Here is a 25181-nt window from a genome sequence, read left to right on the forward strand (position 1 = left end):
AAAGGAACAAAATAACTATTCTTCACTTGGTATCTCTTATTCACCTGAAGAGCTGATGATGGGGTTCATAAAGACTGTCATTATGGCACAAACAGTCCACATCTGATTCAGAACTGGGACAAGGTTAACTGGGATTGTTTCTCTTAAGATCCCATAGCACTTAATTCGCATTATGAGTCTCTCAACATGTATTCGGAGGCGGGCAATCTTCTGTGTTTCAATCACATCGGAAGCTGCAAATTGCCCATCATTTTGAAGAAACGGGGGAATATTTAGGCTTACGCAAGAAGGCAAGTCAGTCTGTATGCGGAAACCCTTATCAGCCATTATACTATCACCATCATCATATGGCATCTTCAGGATTCCACATCTTTTGGCAAGTTCTACATCAGAGATGGACCCGTCGTACAACTCAGATACAAACGTCACAATGCCGTTTGGGGCAATGCCAATGAGACCTTTTTTAGTCTGCCGACTTTTGTATGACGAATAAGACACAGTTTTATTTAGGAATGACGAAGGAACTTGACACTGAATTTCAGTTGCGTCGATCACAACACGAGTTGTGGGATATTCAGCTTTAAAGTCATCTGGCACATTTCTGTCGACATATTGTCTTGACGGCCAGAGAACAAGTCTTCACAACTGTATATATAAGAAATTGATCCAGCTCACAAGGATTTTGCTAATGGTCCCCTGACTAATTGAAAGACGGAATGTCAGGTCTTGTTCATATAATCCCACTTTTAGCTTGCAAAGGACAAGAGGCAACTGATCACGTCCAGAGATCTTTCTGTTGCGTCTCTTGGCTGAACCTTTGGGATCTCTCACATGAGCTTCAGTGAGTCTCACATTTTCACCATTTTCACCACAGTTGATGAATTCAAAAAAAGACTCAAAGTCAGATGAACAGGTGAACCCAGTATAGAACTGTAGTAGTTTGTTATCCTTTTTCACGTGAGCATAAGTAAATGTACCATCTTTCAAAGCTTGATCAGCGGCAACGAGTTTGCTTTTTATTTCCATATTAATGTGCTGCAGATTTTACATCTCTATCATTTTATATTTAATTTCAATTTGCATAGACATCGCCATTGCTTCTATTTCTCTAACTCTTGATAATAAACTTGCAGGCACATAATCGCTGCTACTGCGAATAGTCCCAGGGCTCGTTATGTCACCAATGTTACAAGGTTGATTGCCATCACCACTTTCAAAAAGGTCATTGCTTGATATAGTGTGCAGTAGCCCGCTTGTAGACACACCTTCAACTTGAGTAATCTCGGCAATGAGTTTTTTCCAGCCTTTGTGATGTTTCTCACTAACTTGTTTTTCTTTACGAGCTTTTCGCCTGAACAATGATTCATTTGTCCAAGGAAAAATACTTGGGATAGATCCTGGTTTGAGTTCTCTTCTTCCAGATGCAAAACCAGCATAGAAGTCCTCAGTGTTGAAATGTCTAGAACATACTCTAGTGAAGGCATCTGAGATTTGGAACAAGGGACCTACATCTCTTCGAATCTTCACAAGCCACTCCTTTCTCAGATCCTTATCACTTGGAAGCTTGTGAAGGGAAACCTGAAATATAATTCCACTATTAGAATGATAGTTGTAACAAGGGCTGATGAGCGGTCAGATTTTCGACAATCCTCAGGGCTTATCACTTCCCAAAATCTCTCAAGTAGCCTTTGCATCCCTAATCAGTTAATTAAAAATAGAACTGCAAGCTTGAATCCTCTTGAGGGGGAGGACAACCAATTTTTGACCTGGAACATATTCCGCATTGAAGGGTAGGAAGTGATAGCCCCTAAGGATTGTGAAAACTCTAATCATTGACTCTTGATTGTAGTAGTGTTCTTGCTCTGCTCACCGACCATGCAAGTTCAGTGACAACCAAAAGGGTGAAGGGTAAAAAGTATGGATACCTCTGGGTTTTTCAGAAATATAATTTTTTTCATTCTGTTGAAAGGTGATTTTGATGACTGGGATTTGATGGGGACTGTCTGGTGAGTCTACAAGGGTCAAATTTGTAGAGATTACAAACTACTGTAAATAGGTGAAGGCCGTGGTTAAACTAGGGGGGGGGGCCAGAAGGGGCAAATGCCCCCCTAAGGAACTTTCGCGGCACCTTGCACAGGAGGATTTTCTTTTTTTTTGTAATAGAGACTTTTTAGAGTTGTGTCACTGACAGGACATATAATTATCAATCGTTCAAATACAGTTGGTGTAAAAATAGTAGGATCAGCAAAAAAGAATATAATCTAAAAAAAGCACAGAAGGTCGGGTGTGTAGAGAAGACAGACTTCATAAAATTATAACATTACATGACAGCCAATTCAAGAAAATTTGGGAGAGGTACAAAAACTTCCCTTCGGTTTTCTTTTTTGATTTTGATACTAAAACCGTAATTTTTCAAAACCACTTCACATCTTTGCCCAAATTATTCAAAGAACATGAAAGAACTTTTTTAGAAAAAATTTAGCAATTTTTAGATCACTTTTTTAGAGCAATTCACAGATCATGATGGATCTTAATTTTCTCTGAAGTGTAAATATAGGTAACTAATGTAAAGAAGAAAAAGATACTTTCAAAGTCTCCTCTTTTGATTTATAAGTAATATTGCAAGATAAAGGTAACACAACTTCATCAGAACCCATCATCATTCAATTAGATAGATGAGTGAATCAAACACTCAATTGTGGTACTCTTTTATCTTATCACAGAGTGATACTGTGATACAGTGATGTGGTATTCTTTTATCACAGAGTGAAATGATAAAAAGGATAAAGGTTCAAAGTGAAGTTACTATCAAAGTTAAATAGAGATGTGAAGCAAAACCAGTAGCTATGAATAATTCCATTCTCAAAATAAAAAAGTTAATTCAAACTCCGGGGTGTTTTTTGGGGGGGGGGGGGCCCCCCCCCCAAAATGTGGAGCAACAAAAATTATATAAACCAAGCCCCTTGACTATATGGATCTAGACCCCTCTTTTCCCCCCTCCCCAACAAAAAAAATGGAGTTAATAATTGATGTGAAATGTAAAAAGTATTTTCTTTATGATAAAAGACATGAAATTGGTATTAGCATTGTTAATGCTTGGCATTATAGGGTTGAGGCTAATCTACCTTTGTTCCTTAAGGCTAAAGCTTCCATTCATTTTCAGGAACATTCAAGGGGAGAATTTATCTTTCAGTTTTCTTAAGAGGTTTTATACTGCTAACTGACAGAAATGTAAGTAAATTGTTTAAACTTTTTGCTCTCTTGAAAAGGGGTTAGGTTAGGAGAATGAAACTTTCAGTAATGAATCCAGGGCCAAAACCATACTTTGGAAAGGTATTACCAAGCTTCCACATTAACGATCTTATGATTTCTAAGTCTTAGAAATTTGCCTGCTTGACAGGTCTACGGTCTATGAAATTTCAACAAAACAACATTTTACCTCAGGAACAGGTAGACTAAAGTATGTCATAGGAAGGTATTTTGAAGTACCTGCGTCAACTCCCTCCCCCTCTAGAGAGCAGTGACCTGTGATGACCTTTCAAAATCTTTGTGATCGGATACTGGGAACTTACCAAATAGACATTCTTCTTTAATTTAGTAAAATAAAATTATTTTCACTGTCACAAATCAACTGAATCAGACTTAACGAGTTGTAAAATTAAAGCAAAAATAGTTCATAAGAATATGACAAACCCCTTTAGAATTAACAAAAGTATGCTAACAGAAGAAGAAGTGAAGTATCAGAATTTACTTCAGATGCATTGACAATGATTTCGGAAAATAGATTTACTATGGTTCGCTTTAAATTTAACTATATTCCTAACATGACACTCAGTCAAATTTCTAACACTTTTACATAAGAAGAGTGTTAACATGGAAGCTTAGTAATACCTGCTTATATTGTGTTTTTGGTCCTGGATTCATTACTGAAGGTTTCATTTACCTAACCCCTTTCCAAGACAGCAACAAGCAGTTAAACTAGAATTTTACTATTAATTTTTCTTTGGGATGAAAACCAGTGGTGTTGTTTGAGGATGGCAGGGGAAAAAAGAAAACACTAAGACCATAACATCCTTCCTTTATAAAGTACAATACACTTTAATGATTAACCTACATTACCATAGTTTTTTACAATAAATTGGACAAAATGAAATACAATATAGCCCATGAATATTGACTTTTTGCCCCCCTCCACTAATAAATTGCTGGAATAAAATTCTACTTTAGCTACTTTTGGCTATCTTGGAAAGGAGTTAGATTCGGAAAATGAAATTCTGAAGGATGGATCAACAGGCTGAAGCAAGTCCCAGGATGGTATTTTGGAGTACCTACCTTTACTCCTTCTCTCTCGAGAGGGTCCTGAAATTTGCCTTCATGACAGGTCTCTACTTATTGAACTTTAGACAAGACAACATTTTACCTTATTTTTTAGTTATCAGTTTATTTTTCTCTGGCTTTAGTTCTGAAAATGCAATTTTTTTTATTTGAGAAGAATTTTAATCCATGGGTTTTTTTTTAAAAATTTATGAAATTTATTTTCATAAATTTAAAACCTTATAACTTGGGATTCAGCAAAGTTGTGAAGCTAAAAAAATCTTTATTGTACTTCATTTAGGCAAAAGATCTATTTTGCAAGGTTTCACTTTTATAACACAGATTTTTAAAGGTCATCAAAGGTCAGGACCCTCTAGAGGAAGGAGTGGAGGTAGGTACGTGATAATAACGTAACAGGACACATTTAAGCCTGTAGACCCAAACCTGAAAGATTATTTTTACTAACCTAACCCCTAACCAAGATAGCCAAAAGTAGCTAAAGTAGAATTTTACCAAAAGACAGATGGATCTACAGGCTAAGGTATGTCCTGGGATGGTATTTTGAATTACCTACCTCCACTCCTTCTCCTACTAAAGGGTCCTGAAATTTGCCTACATAACAGGTAGAACCTATTGAAATTTGACAAAACAAGTCTTTACCTTAATTTTCAGTTATTGGTTTCTTTTTCTCTGGCTTTAGTTCTTAAAATAAAATCACTTATATTTTAGTATAATTTTTAGCAATATCAATGGTTTTTTTTTAATATATTATATGTATTTGTGTATCATTAAAACATTAATAATTGGTATTGATTAACGTTGTGAAGCAGAAAATTTTGTTGTCTTAATTCATTTAAGCAGAAGATCTTTTTTTCAAGGATTCACTCAAAATCAAAGGTCAGGGCCCTCTAGAGAGAGGAGTGGAGGTAGGAACTTCAGAACACCTTCTCAGGACATAATTTAGCCTGTAGACCCATCACTGAAAGTTTCATTTTCCTAACCTGTCCCCTTTCCAAGATAGCCAAAAGTAGCTTAAGTAGAATTTTATCAAATGCTGGAGCTATGCCCCTGATGGGAACAAGGTTAAAAAAAGAAATTTATCAATTATTCCCCTTTGTTACTGTTTCTAAATATAAGAAAAAGTGCTATTACAACTAAATCCTAAAACATGTCAATACAACTGGAACTTTTAGATTCCTGAAGTTATACTTTCTCAGCATGATAGTTGTCACCCAGAAAATACCCCTCTAATTCTAATTGGGTAAATTTTTGACAGTTCATATCATTGACTTACATATAAAGTAAACATACTACATGATGCCTTTTTTATGCTCTTTCCAAATATAACAATAATTTTTTCAGAAATGAATTTTACCCCCACCTCTATATAGGCCTATACTAATTCAGGGTATATATTTGCACAAGAGGGCAGTGGGGGTAAAGTTTATTTCTGATACAAATGGGAGGTAAGTTTAAAATCTACCCCCCCCTTCCTCTAATGTGCAAATATATACCCTGAATTGGTATATATAGCCTAGGGATGGGGGGTAAGATCCATTTTGACAAAAATGATCATTAGGCTATATTTGTTAAGAGCATAAAAAGGGCATCAAGTAGTATGTTTACTTTATCTGTAAGTCAATAATATGAACTGCTGAAAATTTACCTCTGATTTTCTATCAGATATATAATGGGTAGGCATACAAAAAGAAAACAATAAGACCATAAGAGTCTTCCTTTATAAAGTGTAATACACTTTATTGATTATATTACCATAGTTTTTTTCAGATTTATCTACGTCTTAAATAATATTTATTCAACAATTCATTTGAAGTTCTTCTATAGCCTAGTCCAGGACCATATTTGGAACCACTAGGAGAGGGTGCATTGCCTGCACAGCATAGGCCTAAACAAGCTTATCAGGCAATACCACAAAGATAGCCCTTTTAACTACTAGTTTTACCAGCCCAAGGTTAAACACATTTAAAAAAATACCTATTCATTAACTTCTTTGAAATCCCTTACAGCCTCCAGTGATTTTTATGTTTCCAGAAAACCTTTATTAGCACATTACCTATCCAAAATGTCAGATATAGTACAGGACCATATCTGATCCATGATGAGTGAGGTTCAGTGTCTGCATATCAATGGGCCTAAACACACTTATCAGGCAATACCATGTAGATAGCCCTTTTAACCAATCGTATTACCAACCCACCGTTAAATTACAGTCTAGGCTACTGTTTATAGTTCATTTGACTTATTTAAAAGTCAATCAGGCTTTTTATAACCTTTAACTCACCAAATATTTCACCAGGCTTTGGAGCTGAAAATGCTATGTTAGGGCTAAAGGCTAAAAGAAGCTGTTTTTACTCACTCTGTCAGGTAGTTTTAGGTCTCGGGATTTTTTCCAAGATTCTTTGCACAAGGGAACACAACAGTATGGTCCTCCCATTGATGAGACTCGAAAAAGACCACGAAAAGTAGACTTTTGTTGTTATTTTCTTCTTTATTCCTATTACAGATCAGCGATTTTTACCAACAACATGGCTGCCACGAGTAGTTCTTTTTCTCTCCGAGAGTGGCGCTTCAAAAACGAATAAGGTCTATTGATGAGTGAAAAAACGCCCCTAAAATTGCTTTAGAATTAATCTTAATCAGATAGAAACACGCGGATTGGATACTGCTGAGTCAAACACTAACATCTACAAAAGGAAATAATTTACAACAAAAGAAGTCTGATTAGAAACTTTTGATGGTGAAAAATAACAACTAATATTAAAGTATGTTAAACTAGGCCTAGTTAGGTTTGGCTCAACTGTTGAACTTTGGTGTGTTTACTTAGTAGGATAGTGTAATTAAAGCCTTTATGCAACTAGGCTAGGCTAGTTGTAGCCCAGTCTTAAATCTTTTCAATAGCCTAAGATCTTAGTAGCTCACAACTTGGTCTAAGCCCACAGATAGGCTTACTCCAAAGGAAGCACTGTAAAGTTCCCAAAAATAGCCTAACTTGAAAAATTCGGTAGGCCTAATACTTAGTCTAGGGTGAAAGATCAGTAGGCTATGCAATTGAGCAATATTATGTAAACTATAATCCTAACATCTTTTTATCAAAGAGGGATTGAAAAGGATTGTATAGGCTATATTAATGAATAGCTAGGTTAAATATCTAAGCCATACATCAATATGGCTGGACATCCACCATATGGCTAATATGGGAGTAAAGTTCATTTGTGATGCAAATGGATGTTACTATATTTATATTGAGGATGCAACTCTAGATATATATTTGCACATTAGGGGGGTAGGGGTATATATTCTGTGAATAGCCTATCCTATAGGCTATAGGCCTAGCCTAGGTTCTAGGAACTGGGATGGGTAAAGTTCTACCAAATCATATTATTGAGTTAGGAATGAAGTGAATACACCATTTGATGCCTTTTTTTATGCTGATTATGAATAAAATAATCATTTCTATCACAAATGAATTTCAGCCCCCCTATATATGACAATTCAGGGTTAGGTTGTAGAAATATATACCCTGAATTGGCATATATCGGCTAGGGGGGGGGGGGCTGAAATTCATTTCTGATAGAAATGATCACTATATTCATAATCAGCATAAAAAAGGCATTGAGTGGTATATTCACTAGCCTATATGCTCAAGTCAATAATATGATTTGGTAGAACTTTACCCTGGGATGTCAAATCATAACCTTGAAACACCAACAGCAAAATTTCTACAGGAGGCTCAACTCCACCTTATCTTGCTGGACATGCAATTTAAGGTAAATTCATGAATTTCTTAGAAAAACTGTAAAAACAAGGAAGAAGTGAAGATAAAGGCTCTCCCTCTGCAAAATGTGTTAACTAGGATTATTCTGCATATTAATGGGTAAGAAATGTTTTCTTAATATGTTTTCTTATGTTCAGCTGTACTCCTAGGCTTAAAATAGCCTACTGGTTGGCTGGTTGGCTAATTTAAAAATTTGTATATATATACACTGTCAAATTAGCCATCTGGTGGGATCCCAATATGGCTAGGCCTATTAGGTTATTAAAATTGTTCAAGATTAAACACCTTAGATTATTAATTAGCTCATTCATCTACAGAGACATATTTCCAGAAATGGTAAATTTGGGGTAGCTTGTATTATTGACTTGTGAATAAAGTGAACATATCACTTGATGCATTTTTGGGTAAGTTTCTAGGTGGCTCTATAATTTAGCTAGGATGAAGATGAAAACTTCATTTGGTGCCTTTTTTTATGCTCTTTCATAATACAATAATTGCTTCTGTTGCAAATTACATCTTGAACCCTTAAAGGGGCCCCAAAGATATTTTATATGAATTATGAAAGAGCATAAAAAAGCATCAACTGATGTTTTTACTTTCATCCTAGCTAACTTATATGACCGACTCTAAATTTACCATGAACTTTACCCCCCCCCCCCCTAATATGCAAATATATACCCTGAATTGGAATATACCCTAAACTGTCAACAGCAAAGTTTCAAATTTAAAAATTCAGTGCAATTTTTGTCAATGGCATTTGAAAAACTTGAAATGGTAGGAAAACAGTTTGAATTGAAAATAAAGTATCCTGTAGGTTAGGTTATAACTTTTTTGTGTGGTTACAAAAATGAAATACCCTTGGGGCCTCTTTAAGGGCTCAAGATGCAATTTGCGACAGAAGCAATTATTGTATTATGAAAGAGCATAAAAAAAGTTATCAAATGATGTTATCACTTTCATCCTAGCTAAATTATAGTGCCACCTAGAAATTTACCCATTTTTGGTAGCCTAGCCTAAATAGTTGTATTAATAGAGTATTCAGATAGCTAAGAAACAAGCTTACCTGAGAATCAGAATTTCATCCTGAATCCAAATACAACATTTGTTTCCATTGCAAATTCAATTTAACTTAACCTAATCTAACCTTTTCCCAAATATATATGCCTAGCCCATATTAGATATTTCCCATGCATTCATTGATTCTCAATTTCATCACTGTCTATTCAATTTAAGCATAAACTGGTTTTAACAAGATTGATGCTAACATAGGTATTGTATCTAAAACAAGAGATAAGGTATCATTTTTGAGGGTCCATAAAGGGCTTAAAATTGAATTTTCAATATAATCAAATGTCATATTAAGATTCAAGATGAAATTCTGATTTAGATAAGTTTGTTTCTTAGCTATCTGAATACTCTATTAATATAAATATTTACTTCTTTTTTATGCCCTTCCTGAATATAATAATTGCTTTACTTGGAAATTCAATTTCAAGCCCATTACACACCCTCTAAGATTACACCTTTTTCTCTTATTTTTGGCTGTAGAAAAGGGTTAAACACAACAGTTGTTGCTTCATTATAATTAGTTAACACATTTCACCCTTAAATTGCCTTGTTCACCAAAATAAGGAAAAAATCCTGTAGAGTTGCTGGCCAGTTGTTGTTGATTGAGTGGATTGCATCCCTCTCTGTCTTCCATAGATAGGGACCAACAGCAGTTTTAATGGCATCAATGGAGGGAGCAATGACAGCAGTGTCAGGGAGATTGCTCCAATGGTCAATCACTCTATTGGAGAAGTAGTGGTTGCAGACTCTGGAATCTGCCTTCTTCTTGGACAAATACTTACTATTCTCCTTTGTTCTGGAGGATTCTTCAAATTGAAATGGCTTTTGACAGGAGGAGTTGGTATTCAAAAGCTTATAAATCATTATGACATCACCTCTTCAAAACCTGTACAAAAGCATTGGGAGCTATAGCTTATTCAATCTGGATAGATAGTCAAGATTCTTGCATCCATTAACAGCTTTTGTTGTCTGTGTTCAGACATACTTTATTTTTGGCTGATCACCCTTGTTCAGGGGTGTAGCAACACACATCCAAAATTCTAGCACTGGGTACATAAGACCCTTGTAAAGTTTGGTCATAATTTTGGATGATCTGCTGCATATAGTATGCTTCATTATACCTAGGGTCTTGGTTTTGTTTGTACATGTTTGTTAAATTTTAGTTCCTCATCAGTAACAATCCCCAAATCTCTCCTCTCTGCCAAAGAGTCAATAAATTGTCTTGAACAATTCCCTCCTATCATATGGTACTGCCCCCTTATGTTCATTCTCCCAAATTGCATTGACTTGCACTCTTGACAAACTACTTTGGTATCCAGAGGCTTTTAGATCAGTTTTGTTAAAGGAAGGGCAAGCTCCAAATGGAGCTTGCCCCTTTTAAGGTCTGGGGATGAACTCCACCAGGGCCAACAGACTTATTTGGATTCAATAGCCATATACAAATACAGACCAATAGCCATAGTTCTGCATCCAGAGGTTTGAAAGCAATAATTTGCATTTCTCAATATTATAGTCCAGCATTTCTGCCAAGGGAGTATTATCTGGAGGTGTGAAAACTGACCTGCACTGCTTATTCAGGACTTCAGCTCCATCCTCAGGATTGGTTATAATATTCTTATTAATAGAGATTTCTGTTACTGAATGTCTACTGGGCTTTTGAATTGAGGCATATTCCCAAAACATCTTTTGAATGGTTTTGATGTTGATGATAGTGGCTCCTCATATTTGCTTGTAAGTTCTCTTGTAAGGTGCTGGACTTTATTTTGCATCTGTTTAAAATTGTCATAATTTGCCTGTGTTGGAATGTCCTTGTATCTATTCCAGTTTCTTTTTCTTTTGGATTGCTGGCCTGATTTCTTGTGTCATGTAAGGGAATGTTCTTGGTCTTTGTTTCCAAGTGGTTATTGTAAATTTTACAGTTGTCTGCATGAGCACCCTTTTCATATCAAACCAAGCTTCTTCTATATTTTTCTGTTGAACCAAAGACAAATGTCTTTTGAGCTAACTCAAAACAGAACCCAAAGATGTTTTGGTGACATGTCTCTGCAGCTAACTCGTCTAAACAAGATATCCCAGATCTAATGAGAGAGAATGGTAAAAAAGCTTTAGGTATAAAAGAAAAAGCATACCTCCTGAAGTCCAGTTTTAGTACCAATTTCTCTGCCCTACCCACAGCCAACACACCACCTCCTCTACCAGAAAATCTTGCCTGACCTTAATGTAATTTGTAAACACATGGTTTCTACAATTGTGTGTCTGTAGGTACAACTTTAGTTGACCAAGTAATAGCTATATAGCCACTTGCCATCATTGCCATCTATCTAATTATGAACATATAGAAATATCAAAAATCCTTAGTGATTTAAAATGTACCAGAAATAAGCTGTGGGTGACAGAAAGAAGGTACCTAGATTTTTTAATATTTTCAATAGACTGTGCAGCAGTTTGAAGCTGCTTTTTGGAGCCAGTTTCCTTGGTTAAAGCAGAAATCTTACAATTTTCCTTTTTAGTGCCATCTAATGAAAAGAAAAATTAGTTCTGATAGAAATCACTGTTTTTAACTGACTAAGAGAAAAAAGAACCAAATAAAGTTTTAATTTAATGAAGGCAGATCAGGGTAATTATTTATTGTAACAAATGATGTTGGCTGTGACGCAAGTAGGTTTTGATACCCTTACAGACAGTCTGAATTTAAAGCTGGATTCAATCATCCAGTCCCAGTCTGAACTTTCAAAGAAACTTGACAGTATGAATGCTGAGATTATGGAGCTGAACACCCACTCTTCCTTGCACAGGAGTAAAATTGCATCTCTTGAGAAGGATTCTATTCTTCAAAAGGCTTGCTGTGATGAGCTTGAAAAAAAGCTACTGTACTTTGAAGTTAAAGAGAGACAATTAATCATAATCATTCATGGTTTACTGTCTGAACACCCAAGTCAAAACGCCAAGTCTAATGTTGAAAATCTTTTTGAAAAAATGCTTGGCTCAGTGGCTGATAGTGTTCATCTGATAAAATATTAGTATCTTCCTGATAAACCTGCAAGTAGGATTACTTTGTGTAAAAGGCCCAAAGCAAGACCTGTAATCATCTCATTACATAATGAACTTGAGATTCAAAGCGTTTTAAAATCTGTTTCAAAACTTAAAGGATCCGGAATTCATATTACAACAGACCTACCACCAGCGCTAAATGACCTTCACAGCAGTCTCATAATTAAAGGGAAAGAGTTACATGAAAGAGGTGAGATCACGTGTATTAAACAAATGGGTGCAAGTATCTGGCTAAAGGTAAAAAAGCATGCTAATCTCAATTGACACAAACATGAATAGTGTTTAAATATTCTTTTTGAATCAAGAAGTGCATTATTTATGTAACTGTTCATATGGGTCTGATATGAGAATAAAGTGCAGTGTGAAATGATCCATCTATACATGAGGAATGTCACAAGTGTTTTTCATCTAGTATTTTATTTTCTTAGGCCTAAGCTTACTATTTTCAAGGGATCTTTTTTGTTCTTGCTGTGTATATTTTGCTATGTTGCAACTGAATTGGTCCAGCAAAACCACAATGTATGCATCTTTGACATGTACAATTCTGTCATCTCTGCTGTTTCATATTGATTACATGTCTCACCAACATAATTGTCAGCACAAAGAGTTTGAGACATCAGGTAAAAACAGTTTATTTGACTTTTAATGAGTATTGGTGAACTATTGGTGGGAAGGCTGAGATTTTGAAAAAAATCAGCCTAATCTAAAGGATTTTTACCAAGATAATGCTCCATTAACAGATGAAGCATATGATGAATACTTATCTAGCTTCCTGTTTAGTCTATATTCATTGGTAGGCAAGTGTGGTAGAATTTTCGGCAGGCTCTGAGGACAGCTTTCACTAATTGCCAGTGTTTGCTTTGGAGTTTGGATTTTATTACTTTGCTTTTGCATGATCATAAAATTACCATTTTAGGTCTATGTGAAACTTTCCTTATAAATGGCAGTGAAAACATTATAAAGTGTGTTGGTTATAATTTTACCTACAGTAATAGAATAACATGATCAGGTGGAAGGCTAGCATTTTTTGTTCAAAATGGGATCCTCTGGGTAATTTAGAATAAGGTGTCTAGTTTTAACAAATAAATGATTTTTGAAAATTGGTTGATTGAGATTATGGTAAATACAAAAAAATAGTTTGTCCTGTAATATATCAGCTGCCCTCTGCAGCAGTCTCGGAATGTTTGGATATACATGAACAGTTTTTAGATAAGATTGATGGAAATGGAGATCAGGTTGTGATTATGGGGGATTTAATTTTGGCATCCTGTCTTATGATAATATAAATTACATGCTGCATAGTCAATACACTCAAGATAAGTTGCATGATTTTCTGTGTTTAAATTTTGCAAAATTGTTTGTTCCATCATGTAGAATTCCTACAAGAATAGCAGAGCAAACTGCAATGTTATTAGATCATATTTTTACTTCAATTGATCTTTTCCAAACATGCATTCTTCTAAATGATGAGAATGATCACTGTATTGTAGTGTCTGATCTATGCTTAAATTATTGCCCTAAAAACGTGATGGATATTAGAAAGAGGAATTTTAGTTAAGTTAGTATTTTTAATCATAAATTAAGTTGTCAGAAATGAATTGGAATTATATTCTGGAATCTTAGTGCCCCAAAGAGTCTACAGTGATGTTCCTTGAAAAATTTCAAAATGCTTTAAACAAAGAATGTCTGTTTCTGTCTCATAAATGTAAAACATATGATAAGATACGCCCACTAAGTCGTGTATTTCGCTAGGTATTTTGAGATCAATACAGGTAAAAAATTCACTATTTAAAAAATATGTCTCAGAACCGAATCATGATAATAAATCAAACTTTTTTAATTATAAAAACAGATTATCAATATTGGTTTGTAATGCAAATAAGCTATATTTTGAGGTTCAATTTTTGCAATCACAAGGTAGCCAAAAAAGACATGGAGGTTAATAAATCCATTAAATGGGGAACATAAGAAGTCTTCACAGCCAAGTGAAATGATTGGCAAATATGGAATTTTGGTATATGATGAAAATGAAATTGCCAACATATTATATCATCATTTTGTTATTATAGGTGAAAAAACAGCAAACTTATCATCACCATTGTCAGATTAGATTCATTGTCAGGTATGATTCCCACCATAAGTACCTATTGTCTTGACAAAGGAGAAATTCCTGCAAGCCTGTTCCTGGATATTCAAATAGCATTCAACTCAATTTATCATTGAATTCTAATTTCTAAGCTTAATAATTTGGGGGTTTGTGGGAAAGCATTGGATTTAGAAAAATCCTTTTTATCTGAGAGAACACAAGTTACTGTACTTAATTATTATTATTATTATTTATTGAAAACCTGTCTTATTACGGAAAGGAAATGGCAGAGCACTATAAAAAAAGAGAAAAATCGCAAAATATTACTATGCGACTTTTACAATATAACTTGTGTTGAAGAGTTTGTTACCAAGCATGTTTTAACTACAAAAATGACGGAGCACTAAAAAAAACAGAAGAAGGGCACTATACTCTCTAGGACGAAAGACAAATAGAAAACACATAAATACTAAAGAAAACTGACACTTGTAACAAAAATGAAGATGAGGAGTTATGACAATGTGTATAGATGTGCCTAGTGTAAAAGGTGTAGTTTCCAAGCGTGATTTGAAATCTTTTGCTTTTGTTTTTCTATGACCTTAACAATAGCTATAGTAGGATCTGCTATGTGAAGTCTATTGATGAGCTTTGAATTGCGTGTCCAAATTCGATATCTCAGTAAATATTTTGCAAAATTGAAGAAGGTAGAACGGATTTTCAATTTATCAACGTGTGTAAGAACCTTCCAGAAGGGTGCAATATAGAGGATATGGGGGAGAGCAACAGTGCTGTATAAGGTTGACAGATAACGGCAATTAAAACGAAGCTTAGCAGATACTATGGAAGAGTATGAAGCTGATATGCAGCATTTGATGTGTTCTGTTAAAAGATGACAAGTGTGAGAAATTGTATCTCCAATGGGAATGCTAAGATAAACGATTGGGTCGGACGGGCGTATCTTTGAATTTCCAAGAACAATTTCATCATGAAGTGGGCCTTTCCAGTTAAAAAGGACTACATCAGTTTTTTCAGCTTTGAATTCAAGACCAGATTTTAAATACTCAGCTTGCAGTTTTTGAAATGTTTCAGAAATTTTGTCCAGAGTTTGGCTAAGGTTAAAAATGTCATCAGCATAAGTGACTAAGGAGATATCATGACCAGAAAGAACACATGATATCTGGCACTGATCTTGAGCCTTGAGGACGTAGTTATTGAAATAACAAGGTGAGGCAATGGCACCTTGCCTTGCCCCATTCTTAACTGGCACAGTTCTATCCTGTGGCTTTGCCATTTCATCTTTCTCAAGAGGGATTTTAAGTCGGACTCGTAGCTTGGTATACATATCCCTTTGAGATCTGATGATAGCCAGACTTACTCCTCTTGTAGCAGCCCTTAAGAGCATAAGGGGGTGGATCAGGGAGTCAAAGGCGTGGTGAACATCGTGACTAGCCAAGGTGAGTGCACTACATGAGAGAGAAGCATCAAGCAGTGCATTAGCAACAACCCCAAGGGCGACTGCACAACCAATACTATGTTGACAGCCAAATTGATGGGGAGGCCTGTAACATTTTTCTTCTAGCTCTTTTATGAACAATAGCTCATAAGACTTGCATGGAGGGGCTGATACAGTTATGGGCCTGAAATATGTGCATTGACTGAATGTTCTTCCTTTTTTCGGAATAGGAGAAAGATCGCCCATACAGAATGATGACGGAACCAAACCTTGAATAAAAATCATTTGCAGTAATAAAGTGAGATGCTCTAAAAGCGCAGGACCACCACATTTGATATGTAGAGCGTGAATTCCATATATGCCTCGTGACTGATTCAGTTTAAGGCGCATAATAGCATCAGCAACAGACATTACAGATACTATGTAATCAGAATCAGGGAAAGCATGCAAAAATTGGTCAAACTCTTCAATATATTTGTGTTCAGGTTCAGGGTTTGGTGGAGGAAATTCAGCCTTGTAAAAAGAATACCAATTAGATAAAGGAATATCAACAGTGGAAAGGGAAGTTTTGGGAATCCTGGGACAGATAGACAACCAAAGGAAATTAGGATTATGTTTGATTTTTTGTGCTGTCTGTTCTGTGATTTGCTTATGGTGATTCTGAAGCTCCTTAGCAAACTTCTTCTTTGTTGCAATGTAGATGGAACTAACAAGACCAGACCATGGTTGGTCTTATTCAATCCATAAATGTAGCCAAAACTTCACTGAATCAAACACTTGAGTGAGACTTTGATTTTCCTGCTACTTAGGAACAGTTCCTCGATGCCGACGCTTGAATGGAACAACACGAGATTCTGCATATTGTAAAGCGTGGCAAGTTACTGCACAATAAATATCAAGGAGTATACGTTTTTCCTAAGCGGGCAACTGTGAGTGCTTGATCAGCAGAAAAAAGGGTACCTTAATCTTGGAAAGGATTATAGAAACACTATTCCAATACAATTTAGTGTTGATTGACGCCCAATTAGGTACATATGAAGGATTTTGTGTTTTTAGATGATTGGTAGGTATATGAGAAGTTTTATTTGGTGAAAAAGAAAACGATACGGGCAGGTGATCAGATATTAAATAATTACACACAACCTTCTGTCGTGAGACATCTAAAAATGGAAAAGCAACAACATGGTCTATGTTGATGTTGACGAGGAATTGTAAATATATGTGAAATTTCTATTTTTGTCAACAACATTCAAAATGATTATCAAATATTTCACCAACCAGAGAAGAACGGGCAGATGGAGCAGTTAAGTTACAGTTAAAATCTCCAACTATTAGACATGCAGAACTACTAGAAATAATACTCAAAATACTTCTACATAGCTTTTCAGAGACAAGAGCAAAAAGACAGTTGGACGTATCAATATGGTAGTTAGTGGGCAAATAAATATTATAATTAAACTCATTATCAACTTTAACAGCAAAAAAGTAATCACTGGATTCTTCTTCTTCTTCTTCTATTTAACAGCAGGCGGGCTTTTCAGTAACACTATTTAGCCCTTTTCCTTTTGCTTCACTCTGTGGGCTACAGAGCTACTGGCTTGATTGCCTCATATTTATTAGATATATTCAGATATCTTTCAGCAGATCTTTCAACTCTAGGAGTTCAAATATAAGATGATAGATGTCCATTTCTATGCTCTGTGTGCAGGTATAGTTGGCTAGGCTCTTGGCTGATAGTGGGATTTTGTGGTGTTTAAAGTATTTTAATAGTTTACAAAGCATGGTATGTTGTGCAGACGTCAGCCTATTACATTCAATTAGGCAATGGTTAATTGTTTCATTATTCATATTACAATGCCTGCAAAGAGGGGACAGGGGAATTGAACCACTTGAACTAGAAAGCTCATATGAGAATGCAAGGAAATTTAGTCCATTTGTGCCAGAACAAATTCTATGATAAATTTTCGAAAGATACTTATTGGGAAAGGGGGAAAGGATAGGATTAATCTTTTTAAAATTAATGTCCAATAGCCTCCATTGGAAAATATCTCTAATCGGGATTGGTCTCCCACTTGGCTGGTCAATATTTATAGCATTTTTTGCTATTTCATCAACCTGATGATTACCACTTATGCCAGAGTGGCTAGGGATGTACTGAAAGTAAGTTTTTATGCCACTTGAAGCAAGGTTATCAATAATACTGAGACAATGATAAGTGTCAATGTCCATTTTATATTGAGGAGCTGAGGCCAGCAACTCAAGGCTTGATAAAGAGTCGGAATAGATGATAATATTATTCGAATTTTCAATCAAAGGTTGGTTTTGCTTAAGGTGTTCTAATGCCGTGAGTATGGCATTTAACTCAGCAGACATTATAGATAAATTATTAAATAATCTCTCACCCATTTCAATTGTCAGTTGAGGAATGAAAACACCAATTGCAACCTTCTCATTCATTTTCGACCCATCAATAAATATTTGGAAGTGATTTTTATAGGTAATTGTATTAAGTTCTGCAAATTTTTTCTGGACAAAAGCAATAGGGGTTAAATCTTTATTCCAATTTCAAAATTCAGTATTTATTATGGGAAATGACCAATTCCATGGAGGGGATTGGGGGAAAGTAGGTGCAATAGACTTTGCTGGTACAGGGAACTTCTTTTGAATATTGGCATACTCATCTGCAATACCTCTATGCATGGCTGGATTTCTTAACCAATTATGTAATGTGTGTGAGCTATTTGATTCAATTTTTGTAAGATGTTTTATCAAGAGAAAGCTACGTCTCTCCCTTATTGTTGTTAATCCACTCTCCATTAGTAGAAACTTGGTGCTTGTGTGTTTCCTAAGACCAAATATGAGACATATTATATCATTTTGTGTTGTTTCAATTTTTATCTGGGTCTTTACACATGCATCATAGACGATGAGCCCATAGTCAATATGGGGTCTTATTATGTGATTTATAAAACTGGAGTGAGGTTTTCTCTTTACTACCCGAGGGTGTGGAAAGATTTGTTTTTCTATAGCATTTTTTTATTGTGTTTGAAATGTGGAGGTGGAAATTAAGTTTTTGGTCAAGCATGAGACCTAGGTAATTAATATTACTATCTTCTGGAATAGTTGTTTTATTTAGAGTTAGTTTTGCATTAACATTGTTTCACTTCCGGTGAAATTGGATTATTTTTGACTTGGTGGGTGCAATGGGTAAATCTGAATGTTGAGAGAATTTTTCAAACTGGAAAAGTGACTTTTGCAGATTTGACTGTGCTATCTGTAAGGTGTTGTCAGATGACCATAGCACCAGATCATCAGCATAGTGTAGATTTGTGTGGGGTAGGTTCATGTCCCAGAGATATAGAGCAAATAGGAGGCAACTGAGGACTGCTCCCTGAGGTAAGCCTTTGGATATTGTCTTTTGGAGTGAATAGGCTGAACCAACACAAATAATGAAACTTCACACTTCTATGAAGGATTTAATAAAAGATACTAGCTTAGGGGTACTCCAAGGTTTGCAAGTTTATTTAAAAGGATTTGGTGGTTCACATTGTCATATGCCCCTTCAAAATCTAGGAAAGCTGCCACTAGGATATTATTTTTTGAGAAAGATTCTTTTATTGCATTTGTTAGCAAAATGAAAGCATCTGTTGAGGAGTGGTATTTCCTTAATCCAGTTTGAGTGTGTGGGATCATATTATTTTTTTCAACAAACCAGAGGAGTCTGTGATAAATCATTTTCTCCATTATTTTCCCCATCACAGGAGTAATCATTATGGGCCTATAACACTCAGGGTTATCTTTTGGTTTATTTTTCTTTAGGATTGGTAGGAGGGACGAACATTTCCATATATTGGGGAACCTAGAAGATGCCCAAGCGTGATTATAACAATTTAGCAGTTCTTGTTTGTATGAAGGTGTGAGATTCTTTATCCATGTAGGGTGTATATTGTCATATTTGCTGCTAGTTTTGGTCCTAATCTGATATATTGCACTATTCAATTCCTGGATTGAAAATGGATTGGTTATGTACACGGATCCTGGGCGTGGTTGGTAACTTGGGTTCATGGGAATTGTGGACAGTTTGCTTTGATTATTTGATGTTAGCTTATTAACAAAAAGAGTTGCAAATAGGTTAGCTTTTCCATTATCATTGTCATAATGGGTATTATTATGTACTTAAAAAAATTACAAGCAGAATCTAATCTAAAAAGGACTATAATAAATGCTAAATATAAATACTGGAATAATTTTGCAAATAATCTCCAGAGAAACTCATGAGCCAATTATACATAAAGTCATAAGCCACATCTGTGGGAAAAAGATTTCCCCCAACCCATTGCTGTATGAGCTTATACATAATAATACCCATTATGACAATGATAATGGTAAAACTAACCTATTTGCAACTCTTTTTGTTAATAAGCTAACATCAAATAATCAAAGCAAACTGTCCACAATTCCTATGAACCCAAGTTACCAACCACGCCCAGAATCCGAGTAAATAACCAATCCATTTTCAATCCAGGAATTGAATAATGCAATACATCATATTAGGACCAAAACTAGCAGCAGTTATGACAATATACACCCTACATGGATAAAGAATCTCACACCTTCATACAAACAAGAACTGCTAAATTGTTATAATCATGCTTGGACATCTTCTAGGTTCCCCAATATATGGAATTCTTCGTCCCTCATACCAATCCTAAAGAAAAATAACCCAAAAGATAACCTTGAGTCTTATAGGCCCATAATGATTACACCTGTGATGGGGAAAATAATGGAGAAAATGATCTATCAAAGACTCCTCTGGTTTGTTGAAAAAAATAATATGATCCCACACACTCAAACTGGATTCAGAAAACACCACTCCTGAACAGGTGCTTTCATTTTGCTAACAAATGCAATAAATGACTTTTTCTCAAAAAATAATGTCCCAGTGGCAGCTTTCCTAGATTTTGAAAGGGCATATGACAATGTGAACCACCAAATCCTTTTAAATAAACTTGAAAACCTTGATGTACCCCCTAAGCTAGTATTCTTTATTAAATTCTTCATTGAAGTGTGAAGTTTCCTTATTTGTGTTGGTTCAGCCTCTTCACCCCGAAAGACAATAACCAATGGCCTACTTCAGGGAGCAGTCCTCAGTTGCCTTCTTTTTGCCCTATATCTCTGGGACATGAACCTACCCCACACGAATCTACAATATGGTGATGATCTGGTGCTATGGTCATCTGGCAACACCTTTCAAATAGCACAGTCAAATCTGCAAAAGTCACTTTTCCAGTTCGAAAAATTCTCTCAACATTCAGATTTACCCATTGCACCACACCAAGTCAAAAATAATCCAATTTCACCGGAAGCGAAACCATGTTAATGCAAAACTAACTCTAAATAAAACAACTATTCCAGAAGATAATCATATTAATTACCTAGGTCTCATGCTTGACCAAAAACTTAATTTCCACCTCCGCATTTCAAACACAATAAAAAAATGTTATAGAAAAGCAAATATACTAAAAAGACTTCTTTCCACACCCTGGGGTTGTAAGGAGAAAACCTTACTCCAGTTTTATAAATCACATATAAGACCCCATATTGACTGTGGGCTCATCGTCTATGGTGCATGTGCACAGACCCAGATGCGAAAAATTGAAACAACACAAAATGATATAATACGTCTCATATTTGGTCTTAGGAAACCAACAAGCACCAAGTTTCTGCTTATGGAGAGTGGACTAACAACAATAAGGGAGAGACGTAGCTTTCTCTTGATAAAACATCTTACAAAAATTGAATCAAATAGCTCACACATATTACATAATTGGTTAAGAAATCCAGCCATGTATAGAGGTATTGCAAATGAGTATGCCAATATTCAAAAGAAGTTCCCTGTACCAGAAAATTCTATTGCACCTACTTTCCCCGAATACCCTCCATGGAATTGGTCATTTCCCATAATAATTAATGAATTTTCAAAATAGAATAAAGATTTAACCCCCATTTCTTTTGTCCAGAAAAAATTTGCATAACTTCATACAATCACCTATAAAAATCACTTCCAAATATTTGTTGATGGGTCAATAATGAATGAGAAGGTTGCAAGTGGTGTTTTCCTTCCTCATCTGAAAATTGCAATGGGTGAGAGATTATTTAATAATTTATCTATAATGTCTGCTGAGTTAAATGCCATAATCATGGCATTAGAACACCTTAAGCAAAACCAACCTTTGATTGCAAATTCGAATAATATTATCATCTATTCCGACTCTTTATCAAGCCTTGAGTTGCTGGCCTCAGCTCCACAATATAAGTTGAACATTGACACTTATCATTGTCTCAGTATTATTGATAATCTTGCTTCAAGTGGCATAAAAACTTATTTTCAGTATATTCCTAGCCACTCTGGCATAACTGGTAATCATCAGGTTGATGAAATAGCTAAAAATGCTATAAATATTGACCAGCCAAGTGGGAGACCAATCCCAATTAGAGATATTTTCCGATGGATGCTATCAGATATTAATTTTAATAAGATTAATCCTATCCTTTCCCCCTTTCCCAATAAGTATCTTTCTAAAATCTATCATAGAATTCGATCTGGAACAAATGGACTAAATTTCCTTGCATTCTCATATAAGCTTTCTAATTCAAGTGGTTCAATTCCCCTGTCCCCTCTTTGCAGGCATTGTAATATGAATAATGAAACAATTGACCATTGCCTATTTGAATGTAATATGCTGACGTCTGCATAACATACCTTGCTTTGTAAACTGTTAAAATGCTTCAAACACCACAAAATATCACTATCAGCCAAGAGCTTAGCCAACTATACCTGCAGACAGAGCACAGAAATCGATATCTATCGTCTTATATTTGAACTCCTTGAGTCAAAAGATCTACTGAAAGATATCTGAGAATATCTAATAAACAAGAGACAACCAAGACAATAGCTCTGTAGCCCACAGAGTGAAGCAAAAAGAAGAGGGCTAAATAGTACCAACTGAATAGCCCGCCTGCTGTGAATTAGAAGAAGAAGAAGAAGAAGCCACACTGGCTTATCTTCGTACTTTTGGGGATAAGTTGCTGAAGGCTGGAGCAGTCTAAGGATTGGGGCACTTGTTTGACAACAGCTGCAAAGACTGGTTCTCTCATAGAAGCATTCATAGAGTGCTGAGCGGCTTTCATATTCTCAACTATTTTACTAGCCACTGATTTGAAGTGCACAACAATTTTCCAGTCGTTATTCAGTTGCTATAGTCCCGTAATATCATTTGAAGCTTCTTGGCATATATTGTCAATAAACTGTTTATGGTCATGAGGATCCCTGATATCTTGTGGATAGTTTTTAAGCACCACAGCATACGATGGCTTTACGCTTTGCGAATTGTAAGTAGCAGAGGTTGACGCATTGTTAACTTGTTCTGCATTCGAAATGTTCTCATTTAAGAACGCACGGGTTGTGACTTCAATAAATCCATCCAGCTTACGGGAAATCTCGTCAACTTTTGTAACCACTGTAGCAGAAACAGCACCGCCAACAGCTGGAGTTTCACAGGGATTGAAAATAACGAAACGCGGTATATTTTTCTTCTCTTTGACGGCTGAGACAAGGAACTTACACATGTCAATAACGTTTTCGTCGTCTTTGACATGACTGACGACTCGGCCTTGTTGCATCAATTTCAGAATAAAGAAGTCTCTTTTCTGATAAAATCGCATAATGCGTGAAGAATTTCACAGCCGAGCTTACAATGCAATATATTTTCACACACTCAGACAGTGATTTCTGAGTGATTCCTCTGAAAATTCAACACAGCATTCAAAACGAGTTTTTTGCTCATGCCTGCCTTTCAATAATTAAGCGCAATCCAAGAATCACAGTCCAGGGGCAGTCCAAGAATATACGTCACAAATCAGCAGGAGAGATGCAATCGGAAGGTAATACGTGTACACTGAATGAATGCTGAAACCAATTTAACCCCACTAAACGAGGGAAGTGTCAAGCTCCGTCCAGACCGATTCCCTCAATTTAAGGAAGACCCTCTCAGCAGGTACAAAGGCACTTGGCACGGGTCTACCGGCCCTCTTCTGCTTGTCAATTAGGGTTACATAAAAAACAGCCCGGCATACTATACATATAAATGCTCAGAAATTAGATCAGGACAAATATGTCAGGATTATACATCACTAATCCCTATTTGCGAAATTTTTATTTTCTTCACTGCAACTTACTGAATTATTAATGTCCATATAATATCCAATTTGGATGTTGACACTTCGAAATCACAATAGATACTGTTACTGATAGATGCCATTAGGTCTTGGCTCTGAAGTTGCTCATTCAATGCTTTAAAAATTTAAATTTTATTTTGGTTTAGGATGGAGTATTGTATTTATTATTTTTATTATTTTGTGATTGTTTGGATATGATCTTTCTGCACTCCCTGCCCACTGTAAGCCTGATAATTGGTATTGTTAAGTTAGTATTGCCTCAAATGAACATGTGTTTGGCAGTAGGTTGGAGTGGCTTGTCAATGTTATTTCATTAATAAGAAAAGAAAAGGCAAGAATAGTTGTGTTTGTTTCAGTGATAAGATGTATGTTCTCTTTTGTTTTTTCTCGTTTGTATATGAGCTCTGCTCCCCGTCAACAGAAAAAATGTGTAAAATTGTGTATTTTATTGCTATAGTAATAAAGAACCTTGCCCCAAAAGGTGGCTCTTGGTCATACTTTGGATTACTTCCTCATCTTTAACAAATAAGAGATCCAGGAGAGTTGGGCGCTGGCCCCCTCAGTACCTAGTTAGGAAATTAATAGCCTGATATAGTGAATGCTCCTGCAGGCACTCAAAGAGTGGGTCAGTCTGGTCATCATTATTACCTGTAGCAGGATAGCCATCAATCCATGAAATTCGGAATGGGGTAAAGACTTGAACAAATAATACAGTATGGGAAGGATAACTCATCACTGAATTTATAGCATTTGCAATTGCAGGGTGGGAAGTTTTCTGACAGGGGGAGCTTGAGCTTCTATAAATACATCTAGATTTAAGTATCAGTAAGTGACACTTATCAGAACGTGTTCTTTGGTCTCTTTTCAGTAAAAAGCAAACACAATCATTTCAGGCCTTTATAGCCTTACTTTTGTGGACATCACAGCTTCCTACAAGAATAGCAGAGAAAACTGTAATGTTATTAGATCATATTTTTACTTCAATAAATCTTTTCCAAACACGCGTTCTTCTAAATGATGAGAGTGATCACTGTATTGTAGTGTCTGATCTGTGCTTAAATTATTGCCCTAAAAATGTGATGGATATTAGAAAGAGGAATTTTAGTAAAGTTAATATTTTTAATCATAAATTAAGTTGTCAGAAATGAATTGGAATTATATTCTGGAATCTTAGT

General features: G+C 35.6%; 2 protein-coding genes across 6 annotated transcripts in view; one reads left to right on the plus strand and one right to left on the minus strand.

The window, feature by feature from the left end:
* Window positions 1–1044: 1044 nt before the first annotated feature.
* On the minus strand, window positions 1045–6918 carry LOC148951150 (uncharacterized). Its single transcript, XM_089091008.1, has 2 exons — window positions 6692–6918; window positions 1045–1578 (listed from the first exon to the last, which is right to left on the minus strand). Exons 1-2 carry the CDS (start codon window positions 6767–6769, stop codon window positions 1045–1047), a joined length of 612 nt encoding a protein of 203 aa, XP_088947134.1. The 5' UTR covers window positions 6770–6918.
* A 48-nt stretch (window positions 6919–6966) lies between these two features.
* The window catches only part of LOC148951151 (uncharacterized), an 86971-nt gene continuing 68756 nt past the window's right edge, over window positions 6967–25181 (plus strand). For 4 of the 5 annotated variants that reach the window (XM_089090677.1, XM_089090674.1, XM_089090678.1 and 1 more), the window contains exon 1: window positions 6967–7097. The gene's annotated coding sequence lies outside the window, so the exon portion shown is untranslated. The remainder of the gene's footprint in view (window positions 7098–25181) is intronic. The other variant, XM_089090675.1, reaches the window with a different exon arrangement.

The sequence above is a fragment of the Artemia sp. Qi Xiang Cuo genome, chromosome 6 (assembly GCF_049724085.1).
Source record: "Artemia sp. Qi Xiang Cuo chromosome 6, ASM4972408v1, whole genome shotgun sequence".
Lineage (NCBI taxonomy): Eukaryota > Metazoa > Arthropoda > Branchiopoda > Anostraca > Artemiidae > Artemia > Artemia sp. Qi Xiang Cuo.